General features: G+C 50.0%; 1 protein-coding gene across 1 annotated transcript; it reads left to right on the top strand.

The window, feature by feature from the left end:
* The first annotated feature begins 3,224 nt into the window (after positions 1 to 3,224).
* LOC139832673 (uncharacterized) lies at positions 3,225 to 4,211 on the top strand. Its single transcript, XM_071822486.1, has 2 exons — positions 3,225 to 3,376; positions 3,448 to 4,211. The coding sequence occupies exon 2, from the start codon at positions 3,450 to 3,452 to the stop codon at positions 4,209 to 4,211; it is 762 nt and encodes a 253-aa protein (XP_071678587.1). The 5' UTR covers positions 3,225 to 3,376; positions 3,448 to 3,449.
* Positions 4,212 to 11,630: the final 7,419 nt, after the last annotated feature.

Raw genomic sequence — 11,630 nt, 5'->3', positions numbered from 1 at the left:
CGATTCACTGGCCTCAGATTCAACTTCCTTTTCATGGGAAGCCGCAGATTTGTGGGAACCCGCGACTTCACTTTCAGGAATAGAAGAACCTGGGGTATCTTCGGCAACGATGCCCCGTTCTTCGACTTCTCCATCCTCAGGAAGAGGAGGAAGGGAAGTCATAGTAGGATGGTTATGCAAGAAAACAGCGACAAAAGAAAAATTAGAGTGACACAAATACAATGAGATGCAGGGCAAATTCGGAACAAGATAGAAACTCGAGAAGGCAAAATACCTCGGGGAGAGGATTGGCGGAGCTGTATGGTTCCACGCGACAAGCGGAAGGAATAGGATCCTTTTTTGCCAAGCGGGAAACTCTTCGGATCAACTTCTCCAAGTCCTTTGCAGAAAGATCGTCGGAGATTCTATTGGCGTCGTTTTCACCAGAATACGTCCAGAGGGGATTTTTGCGAGCCTGAAGAGGCTGCACCCTAATCCTAAGGAAGTAGGCAGTGATTTGAACACCAGACAGTTCTTTGCCTCGAGTGTTTTGCAGCTGATGGATACGAGACATGAGTGCCTCTGTCGCCTTTTTCTCTTCTTCAGAAACTTCGGCATCCCAGGAGCGGCGGCGCTGGATTCTGGCACTTCCGTCGAAAGGAACTATGTTGTGTTCAACGGAGTTGGCGCTTTCTTCGTGAATGTAGAGCCACTTTTTGCGCCATCCTTGGACAGAATCAGGAAATTTGACGTCGAAATAATCGACATCAGTACGAACACAGATAACAACGCCACCTATGTTATAAGTGACGTTGTGGGAGCCATTGCGGCGGAGGCAGAAAATGCGTTTCCACAGAACCCAATTGGGAGGGATTCCGAGGAAACATTCGCAAAGCGTGATGAAAATAGAAATGTGAAGGATGGAATTAGGGGTCAACTGATGCAGTTGAATCCCATAAACGAAAAGAAGGCCGCGGAGGAAATCGTGGATTGGGGTCGAAAGGCCGCGGATTAAGTGATCAACAAAACTAACCCGATACTCCATTGGAGGCTTGGGGTAGCTTTCTTATTTGGGAAGCGGATGGCGTCCTCCTTCTTCATGAGGCCAAGCCTCTTCAGCATGTTGGTGTCCTGGTTGGAGATTTTGGATCTCTCCCACTCAAGATCCTCGGCAGCCATCTTGGATTCCGGAGTGCTGTGGCGAGTGAGTCGCGTGCGCGGTGGCATCAATGGCAATGGGCAGAGTAAGGTCTGTGAGTGCGGAAGCTTGGAGAGATTCGGGCGCAGGAGAAGTTTTGCGAAGGGGAACAGATGAGCGGCGCAAGCGAGGGGATGAACGGAGGTTGAAGAAAGGTTTATATAAGAATCGGGTGAAGCAGCGTGCCGTTGGATGGAGAAATCGTGTGGTGAGAATAGATCTTCTAGAAACAAGGGTAAAAAGGTATTTTTACTGAGATAGGCGTTACCGTACGTGCGCCAGAAAAAGTGGAGGACGTGTGTCCCCCACTTGCACGACGTGTCAACGTGGTGGGAGCAATGGACCCACAGGGCAGAAAAATCACGACTACTCGTCAAGGATGAAGTAAATTTGATTAAGGGAAGAATGTCGACAAGAAAAATAAAAAGAAGATTGGCGACAGCAAGAATTATTCAATACTTCGGGAGCCTTTGATCAAATACAAGTTTTTGCCCAAATGCTCGGGGGCTACTTCAGAAAAAAGTAAATTTTCGAGTATGACAAATATAGAAATTGCGGGAGCCTACAACCAAGCACAAGTTCTTGGTTGTAGCCTCGGGGGCTACTCCCATCGGGAGCGCTGTTCGCGCACCCGAGAGATAAAAAAAAAGAGAGAAGAAGAAAGAGATCATATTGGGAAGTAATGAAAATATAGCGACAAGGTGGACTAAAATGTTGAGCCTACAACCAAGCACAAGTTCTTGGTTGTAGCCTCGGGGGCTACTCCCATCGGGAACGCTGTTCGCGTGCCCGATGAAATTAACAAAAATAGAAAAACAAGAGAGTATATTTCGAGTTATAATTAACTCTACATATACTCCCATCGGGAGAACAATATAAGTCATATATGACTCGATAAAATGTGCCATTCCAACAGCCGGAAAAGCACTCGACAATATATTCTCAGAACGCCGAAGTTGCGAACAATTTCTGAATGCCGCAAAATTTGCGAAGGTAAGACCCCAGATCCGTTCTGCTGGGCGTGGCATCGCCAAAGACTGCGCTCTGCTACTTTTATCCGTATCAACAGATACGAAGAAAAATCCTAACGGACGCGTTAGGTACCCGATAAATTTGACTGGGACTCGACAGAATGGTAAGACCTTAAGCGGCACCTGTCGACGTTTACACCAGTATCCCGAGATCATGTCCGGGGACGTGATTTTGAAGTAGGTTTTTGCGGATTGCCACTAGAGCAGTTAACTAGTACCTGATCCGTCAGATGAACTAGCCCCAATTACCAGTATCCCTGTACAATATAGAATTTTATGTGAAGAAATATAAAAGGTTAAAGCTTTCGAGTAAAAATAAACAATGGAGATTTTCCCTGACTCTACGATTCAAGCAAAATCTCGGGGGCTACTGACATAGGCATCCCAAATGGGCCTGCCGAAGATGGTACCCGGGGTTTACTGGAAGCCCAATACCCGAAGAATAAGAAGAATCGGGAGCCCAAGATTTACTAAGGAAAGATAGAGTTGTAATAGGAAGTGTTGTTTGTAATCTGGCGGGATGAGTTAGAAACCGTCCCGGACTCTGTAAACTTGTATAGCACGAATCCCTCGGCTTCACCTCAGATATAAAGGGGAGTCGAGGGACAAAGAATCAATGGAATCATTGTCTGCAAACCCTAGTTTTCATAGTCGTCGAGTACTTTTCGGCTGAAACCTTCGAGATCTACTTGCCCTCTACTTCTAACTAAACCCTAGCCTACAATCCATAGGCATTGACAAGTCAATACCTTGTCAGCGCCGGACAAAAAAAGCGTTCCAGCCGCGTCCCCCAAAGCCCTTTTTTGTCCGGCGCGCCCCTATACGGTGTCCGGCGTCCCGAGCCCGTCCCCGTCCCACAGGGGACGCTCCGAGGACGCCGGACACAACGAAAAGCGAGGCGGGCTCCCACATGTCGGCGACTATTTGCATAAACCGTTGGTTCGCGCCTCTTTTCTCGTCGCTCCTTCCTTCCCGCGCCTCCCACCCCACCGCCGCCGCTGGATTTCCTGGCCGTTTGGGCGTCTGATCTGTGCTGCGAGTCAGCACCGTTGTCGCGGCTGGGGCTCCCGCCGGTCGTGCCGCCGCCGCCGCGTCGCCAGCGCCTCCCAGAACGCGCCGTCAAATCCGCCCCACCTCCGCGCACAGAAGGTGCTCGACGACTGGCCAGGTAGGCGCGATTGGTCGCTGTTTGTTGCGTCGTCTGCCTCGGCGCAATTTTAACCATTGATTTTGCTTTAGCCATGGACAGCGACGATGAGATGGTTGCCCTGCTGCTGGAGGACGAGCAAGCGTTCGACGACGACCTGCGGGAGCATTTGCTGATCATCGCGTCCCTCCAGGACATGCTTGACGCTGAGGCGGAGAAGAGGAAGAGGCCGCGCCGCGGAGGATCAAGGCCGGGAAGAAGGAAGTCGAAGCCCCGGCAGAGGATGGAGGGGCATGCCATGCTGCACAACGACTACTTCGCCGACGGCGCAACACATGCCGACAATTTTCGGCGCCGGTACAGGATGAGCAAGGGCATGTTCATGAATATCCTCCACGGCGTTCGAGAGTTCGACCCCTACTTCAAGCTCAAGGTCGACGCTGTAGGCGTTCTCGGGTTCTCATCCATTCAGAAGTGCACCGCCGCCATGAGGATGCTTGCATACGGAGCACCTGCCGATACACAGGACGACTACCTTCGCATGAGTGAGTCTACTGCCATTGAGTGCATGTACAAGTTTTGCCGAGCTGTGGTGGGAAAGTTTGGCAAATACTACTTGAGAGGGCCAACTGAGGAAGAGACTGCAAGGATCATGACACAAAATGCTGCCAGAGGATTTCCTGGAATGCTTGGAAGCATCGATTGCATGCACTGGGCATGGAAGAACTGCCCGTTTGCTTGGCAAGGTATATACAAAGGGCGTCATGGATATTGCAGTGTGGTGCTTGAAGGCGTGGCAGATTATGACCTCGTGGATTTGGCATTCTTTCTTTGGCATGGCGGGATCACACAATGACATCAACATGTTGTGGCAGTCTCCGGTGTTCAGCAGACTAGTGGAAGGGCATGCTCCACCATGCAACTATGAGATCAATGGCCACCAATATACCAAAGGCTATTATCTAGCCGATGGTATATATCCAAAATGGGCCACTTTTGTCAAAACAATCTCGAATCCATCAGGTCTGAAGAATTCTCACTTTGCTACACGACAGGAGGCTTGCAGGAAGGATGTCGAGCGGGCATTTGGTGTGCTTCAAGCACAATTTGCCATTGTCCGGTACCCTGCTCTAAGCTGGTCTCACGACCAAATGTGGGAGGTGATGCAGGCTTGTGTGATCATGCACAACATGATCATCGAGGATGACCGCAAGAATCATGTTAGGTCACATGTTGGTCCCTATGAGTGTCAAGGCCCTCTCGCGGAGGTTGATCATGAGTTGCCTGCAGATTTTGCTGATTTTCTCGCCATGCACGCAGAGATCCGTGACAGCAATGTGCATGAGCAACTTCAAGCTGATCTCGTTGAGCATTTGTGGAGGATCAAAGAAAATACCGTGGCACCTTGATGTATCATCTAGCCCTTTTTATTATATTTGATTACTTGTTTTATTGTTTGTTGTAATTTAATTTGAAAACAATCCTCGAAAACATTTTTTTTCATATGCTACATTTGATATAAATGGTTTTTGTGTTAAAAAAATATTTTAAATGTTTGGGGGCGGCGTTTGGGGGACGCAGCTGGGGAGCGACGTCCCCCAAACGCGGTACGAACAAAACACGTCCCCCAAACGATCGATCCGGCGCGGTTTGGGGGACGGTTTGGGGGACGCGACTGGAGATGCTCTAAGATCCGGCCGAGGCCGAGCGCCACCGCCCCGCCAACGAGCTCATCGGCATGGATGCATCCTACGTCAGCGCCACGCCGCTCGCCATGGATTCAAAGACGCGCCGGTGTAGATCAAACTCCAGCATGAGCCCACTAATGGGCCACTGCGTCCGCCTGCTGAGGGGCCGTCGCCAGGTCGGGTGAAGGTAGAGGTGATCGGCGTGGCGATCTGCGAGGGCGGAGCCCTGGCGAGAGTTTGGTGCGACCGTGAAGGGCTATATTACAGCAGTTGTTTTTTCCCACTTCCGTTTTTTCCTAGTTCTTCATTGCGTCGTGGGCCAGGCTGGCAGATGGACCCTATTCAATCACAGAAGATACTCTAGTTGTAGTAACAAAAGTTACAGGTTGCAAGCCTCAATGGACGGTTCAGATGGCTTTACACTCCCTAGCCAGTGGCTGAGGACGCTTGAGCTTGGAGGTGCCTCACCAGACGGGTAAGTAAACAAGATTAACCTTTAGAATAATGTGGTGTTCTATGTTACTATACCTTTAATTAATATTACCCACTGTTAAAGATAGTAGTAACATAGATTAGTAACTACCAGCCTAAACAGACTAGGCTTAGCCTCCATTTTAAAAAAAAACTATGACTAGCCTAAGTCTGTTTTACACTAGTGCAGACAGTTTGGTTAACCGTAGAAGGCCTCACTTACCCATCAAGACCGATGGATGACAATTAAAACAGTATCATAGATAAGGTTCTCCAACGGCCAGTGATAACTGATGGCCACTTTTAACTACAGTAATTATTACTATAGTGACAGAGCTCGTGTCAGAATTTGCTTTGCATTTGTCATTAGGAGTGCGCGTCAAGTTTCTCAACGCTAGAGGACCTTGGACCGTCCCCAACCCCCGCTACAGTACGGTTGGCGATTTTCTGGGCGAACCCTCTCGAACCACCTCGCCGCCGCGTGATCCGGTCGATCCTCCGCCTCCGCCGGCCGCTTCGGCGGCGGGAGGTTGGGGTATCGCCGGATCCCGGTGTGTATATAGCGTAGGTTCCAGTAGGTGGGCTGCCGGCGGCGCGGAGGAGACGGTGGCGCGGTCGGTGTGGCCTTTTGTGGGGGCGGACGTCTTCTCCGTCGGCGATGCTTTGCGGGGCGTGGCCGCGGATCTGCCTCTTCCTGGTGCTCGCGGCTCGGTGGAGCTGTGGGGTGCCTCTTCCCCGTCCCGGAGGTCGTGGAGCGGCGGCTCCGGTGTGAAGCTTTTGAAGGAGATGGTGGTTGCGATCCAGATCGAAGACGATGGCGACGAGACGAGGTGGAGGCTCTTTCGAGCCGAGGTCCGTGACTTCCCGTCCGCCTGGGGTCTCCGTCCGTGTCCAAGGCTACTGTGGAGGAGCGGCGGCGGCGCGCCGCGGTACGTCTCCATCGTCGACGGCGTCTTCAAGATCCTGCAGGACTTGGGTGTAATTTTTTTGTTTTTCAAGGACTGTTCTGTATGATCTCTGGTTCTATATCACTTGATCTTTCTCGCAAAAAAAAAAAAAAAAAGTTTCTCAACGCTAGAATCTCTAGTTGAGTGATTAAGTGGTAAATTGCCGATTACATTATGTGGTATGAAGTGGGCAACGTCAACGTCACAACGTCAAACCATCACTTCGATCGCGTAGGTTTGTAGAACGGTTAATTAATTAATCCGGTTGCAACTACTTCCCATTCGGAGTTTCGTTAAAATTAAACTTTACTATATTCATAATGGATATTATGTGCATTTGATATTATGAATGTTAATAGTTTTCATATTTTTTTTTTCCAAATTTGTTAAAGTTTGACATTGACTAAACCTAGAACCGTAACAACTTTGCATCGCCATTTTAATTTAATGTACTCCCTTTGTTCCAAAAATAACTCGTTTATATTTGTATGGATATAAAAGTATATAAACAAAGTTTGGTTATAGATAGATATATTCATATTTAGAAAAATGGAGGAAAAAAATTAAAAATAAAGGAAGTATGGGAAGTGTAAGGACATGTATAATGGTTATATCTTAGCATTGCTACCTAGAATAATTGATGATGTGGAGGAGAGAGAAATAGAAAAAAAGGTTTGCCTTCTGTTAGCTAAGAGATTATCTCTTAGAAACAATCTCTCTCACCACTTATTTAGAAATGTCTCATTACCAAGAAAAAACAAAAAAAAAAACCTATTAGGGCATGTACAGGCCAAGGCGCTTATGTGGACGCTTAAGTAAAATTAAAAAGTGATTAAATGCTTAGCATCCACGCAAGAGCCTATGTCCCCAGCGCTGAAACGCTACCGATCGACGCTTGCGCGATTAAAGGAAAAAAGATAGCGCCCCATTCTTCCAACGCGTGGACTCCAAGCGCTCGTACAACCCGAGTATTCTCCGCACGATATTAGCTAGAAACTAGCGATTGTCTAAGCGCCGGACTCCAGGGAAATTGCGTGGAGAAAAAAAATCACTAAGCGCCTAGCGTTTGGTTTTGCGTCGACGCAAAGGAAATTCCTGGCATCGGCAGGGAATCAACCAAAACGGCCAGGACAGGAATCCTAGCGTCGCCCCTAAGCGCCTGCATTGTAGATGCCCTTACACATCATTTTTTCAATTATATCTACATTACGTGGCGAAAATAAAATAAGACAGTCTTATATGCCTAAATAGATTCAACCGTCCGTCGGCATAGCCTAGAGACTGTTAATCAGTAGTGTCCGTCGGCATAGCCTAGAGACTGTTAATCAGTAGTGCCCGCAAAAAGGAAGACTGTTATCAGTTCCCTAAAAAAAGAAAGACTGTTGTTATTAGTAGGGTTTCGGTACGTCTTAGCCTACAGCCAGCTCTATAAATTTTTGGAGCGTTCACATGTTGTGTGCTTACGGCTAGCGGTTATGCTACTAGATCTCCATTGGGCATATGGTGAGGCCTTGGGGTTTACATGATGCGCGTAGGTGTGAGGTCAGGCCATATGGTCCCGGCATGGCTACCCCCTTCATCGACCTTGTAGGTGCAGCGGCTGCTGTCGCTGGGATGGTGGATTTGGGTTGATTTATGTATTAGTCTTGTAAGGCTTTGTTGAATAATATAATAAAATAATGCTCCGAATTTGATGTAGAAGCTCCAGGTCTTACCTGCCATTTCTAAAACAAATCTTTTGTAAGATCTGAACACAAATAGAGTAATAACAGGTTGCATGCATCAGTTGATGCAGAGGTTAGCACTATTACATAATAGGCCTTCATACACGGCTGAATAGGTTTGTCACACACGATTTATCTAACCGTCACTATGCCAGGATTTGCGATGAGCGTCTAGGGCGAACACGGTTTATTTAACCGCGTGTGATGCCTATAAATAATCATTTACTATTCAACAGCCAACTCACAGTAAACTTTTGTGCTCTTTTATGAAGAACCAAGGAGAGTTCAACCGGACTCATTCTCTCCCACTGGAGATTTCATTTCCCGTATCTTGCGGATGCCAACTCGGAGATGCCAAGTATTAAGTGCCAAATCTGGTAGAAGAGACGCGAAGAAACACTGGATCGAGTGGCGCCAGTGGGGGACACATCTTGCCTCATAACCTATGCAGCGAACACCAGCTCTGGCATACTCTTCTGGCGATGGCACGAACAACGAGGCACTGTCAACTCGAGACATCTTGGTCGCGACGTACAGCGGTATCTGCATACCAAAGCTCAAAAGTGATGCGTGATGAGAATTGCTAAAGTAGAGGACGCTTTCAGCGAGTGTAGCAGCACATAAGAGCATCTCCACTCGTCCCCCCGAGGAGGCCCCCGGCGAGCGTTTTTTCCATCCGGACGGCGAAATTCGGCCCAGTCGCGCCCCCGGTTCCTCGTTTTCGTCCGGATTTGGGCCTAAATTCATCCGGCGATCCCACGCCCCCCCGGCCCCCCGGGGAGCGCTCGGGGACTCCGGACGAGTGAAAAGCGGGGAAGGGCCCGATCTGTCGGTGACTCGACGCACGAACCCCACCGCCACGTCGCTCAAATTCTCCCCCACCCCTCGTATCTCTCTCGCCGCCGGCACCACCCCGCCGGCTTGTTGCCCAGATTGCGCCGCCACTCCTTCCCCACCTGCCTATATTCCGCCGTGTTTGGACGACGGCCTATCTGGCTGCTCTTCCGCCGGCCTGTTTTCCGGCCTGCTTGCTCGTCGTCGCTCGCGGCTCGGGTTGCCTCGACCACGCCCGTCTTTTCCAAGCTTGTTGAGGGTCATGCTCCCCCGGTGGACTATGTGATCAATGGTCGGCACTACAACAAAGGATACTACCTTGCAGACGGTATCTATCCAAAGTGGGCAACATTTGTGAAGACGATCTCCAACCCTAGCACCCCCAAACTTTGCGAGTTTGTCAAGAAACAAGAAGCTTGCCGAAAAGACGTCGAGCGAGCATTTGGTGTCCTACAGCAGAGATTTGCTGTCGTCCGGTTCCCCGCTATGACTTGGTCCAAAGATCAGATGTGGGAGGTGATGAACTGCTGTGTGTGCCTACACAACATGATTATTGAAGATGAGCGAAAGCATCCGGTTCCTCTGGCTGAGCAAGAAGCACCATATGAGAGAGAGGGTCCTCTTGCACAGCCTAATCACCAGGTGCCTCCATCATGGGCCGCCTTCATTGCTATGCGCCAGGAGATTCGAGACTCTACAATGCACCAGCTGCTGCAAGATGATCTGGTGGAGCACATATGGAGGCTCCGAGGCGACGCCAACGCCGACGCCAACTAGTCTGTCTTAATTTGTTTGAAAAATTGTGAAATTTGTGTGCTTCATTTGTTTCAGCACTTGTTAAACATTGTACTGTTATCGCCGAATTTGTTTCAGCAATTTTCGTCCTCTTGTTTGCCGAACTTGTTAAATTTTATGTTGAATTTGTTTGAAATATGTCAAATGGTCGAGGTTGGGGGTTTCCTGCCGGGGGGACGGCTGGAACTTCGGCGCTCCCCACGCCAAAACTTCATCCAATCCGGACGAAAATATCGCCGGATTTGGGCGTGGGGAGCGCCAACGAGTGGGGATGCTCTAAGGGTTTCACAGAAGTTCTCATCTAGTATCCTAATCGCGTAAACGATGAAAGTGGTGGTACGGAAATAAATTTGAATACCTGGCACTGCAAATCCACTTCATATTGTTTGTATTCAGTGCTTAGGCTTTGAGAAAATTTATCAATATACCTGACAAGATGACAGAACAAAAGTTAGAAGTATATAACATGTTAGGGCCTTACACATTTCGATGTATGCAAATGCATTTTTCTTAACTATGCCTGTGTTGTGTTAATCTTGAGTCCCGACGCAAGTTATCATTGTTGGGATTAGTAAAATGACTCTGTTTAAAAATTAGTAAAATGACATAAGCAGTAAAAGATTTCGTTAAGACAAATATAATAAAACTATCTTTACCTACCAAGTGATCAAAATTCAAAACTTGAGATCGTTGGTCCTAAGTACAATAGTGTGCGCGCGCGTTATATTTTAATTGAGGTGGAACGGCAACGAGAAAAGCATCTTATATTACGCGTTACTGCTGGGGGCTTCGTTACAAATTAATAAAGATCTATTTTCTTCAAGAGTCAAACTTAGCGAAGTCTGACAAGGACAAAGCTTGGTCAGCACCCAGAACGGTTTCGTCCTCGGGTCGCTCCCACGTGGGCGACTCCAGGACGCCCAACCCTAGCCCCCCCTCCACCCTCATCCTCCACTCTCCCCCTATCGCCGCCGCCGGTGGGAGCCGCCGGGCAAAGCTCGGGCGGTGCTGGCGGCGGTGACCCTTTCTCTACCAGGCGCGATTCCTCCCTAGGCGGGGCTAGCGGGCAGGCGGCGGTGTTCCTAGGTCGGCGGGGTTCCGGCGGCAGCGCATCCTCCCAGGCGGCACAGCGGCGGGTCCCGACGAGGCGGTAGCGTGGCTCCTTGGCCCCGTACGACGCGGTGGCTCGGGGCGGCGCCTGCCTGGCTCTAGGCCCTTTGGGCTCCATATGGGTCCGGGCGAGCCGGCTCCCTGCCCGACGGTGTTCCTTGTGGCGGATGGAGGGGCGGCCAGAGTTGGGGGTGGCGATGTCGGCGACGCGTATGCTGCAGGGTGGAGACCGGAACTTCACGAGCCCGCTCAGGCTCAGCCAGGCCAGGTGGGCCCGGTGTGATCCAGTCAACGCGTCCGGTCGGTGTCCGTAGGTGGCGGTGGAGGCGGTTCCCTCCGACGTGGCTTCTAACATGCTGCCTCTCGCTCCCGGATGCCCCGTCTTGTTCGTGATGACTCTGGTTCGTTGGTCACGGTGAGACGGCGGTGGTGCCTGCAAGGTCGTGGTGGCGGGAGGTGGTTGGCGGCGAGTATGGTGGAGCACGATGGAGCGTCCAAGGTGGGGTTACAAGGGCCGGGAAAAATCCCTGTATGTTTAGCCGACATCGACGCGGTGACGTTCACGGACGCCACCGCTCCTTCTTGAAGGGCGTTGGGTGAAGCCATGTTCCATGTCCTTGCGCGTACCGGGGGAAACCCTAGGACCACTCGGGGCAGCATCGGTGGCATCGTCGTATCACTTCTTAAAGGTACTGCTTGGTACGCG

Source organism: Lolium perenne, chromosome 6 (assembly GCF_019359855.2).
Source record: "Lolium perenne isolate Kyuss_39 chromosome 6, Kyuss_2.0, whole genome shotgun sequence".
In the NCBI taxonomy this organism is placed as follows: Eukaryota; Viridiplantae; Streptophyta; class Magnoliopsida; order Poales; family Poaceae; genus Lolium; species Lolium perenne.
The sequence above is the reverse complement of the archived record's forward strand: the minus strand, read 5'-3'. Positions and strand labels throughout refer to the sequence as shown.

Excerpts from the sequence above, each read along its gene's own strand:
- LOC139832673 (XM_071822486.1), top strand. The coding sequence starts at position 3,450 with ATGGACAGCGACGATGAGATGGTTGCCCTGCTGCTGGAGGACGAGCAA.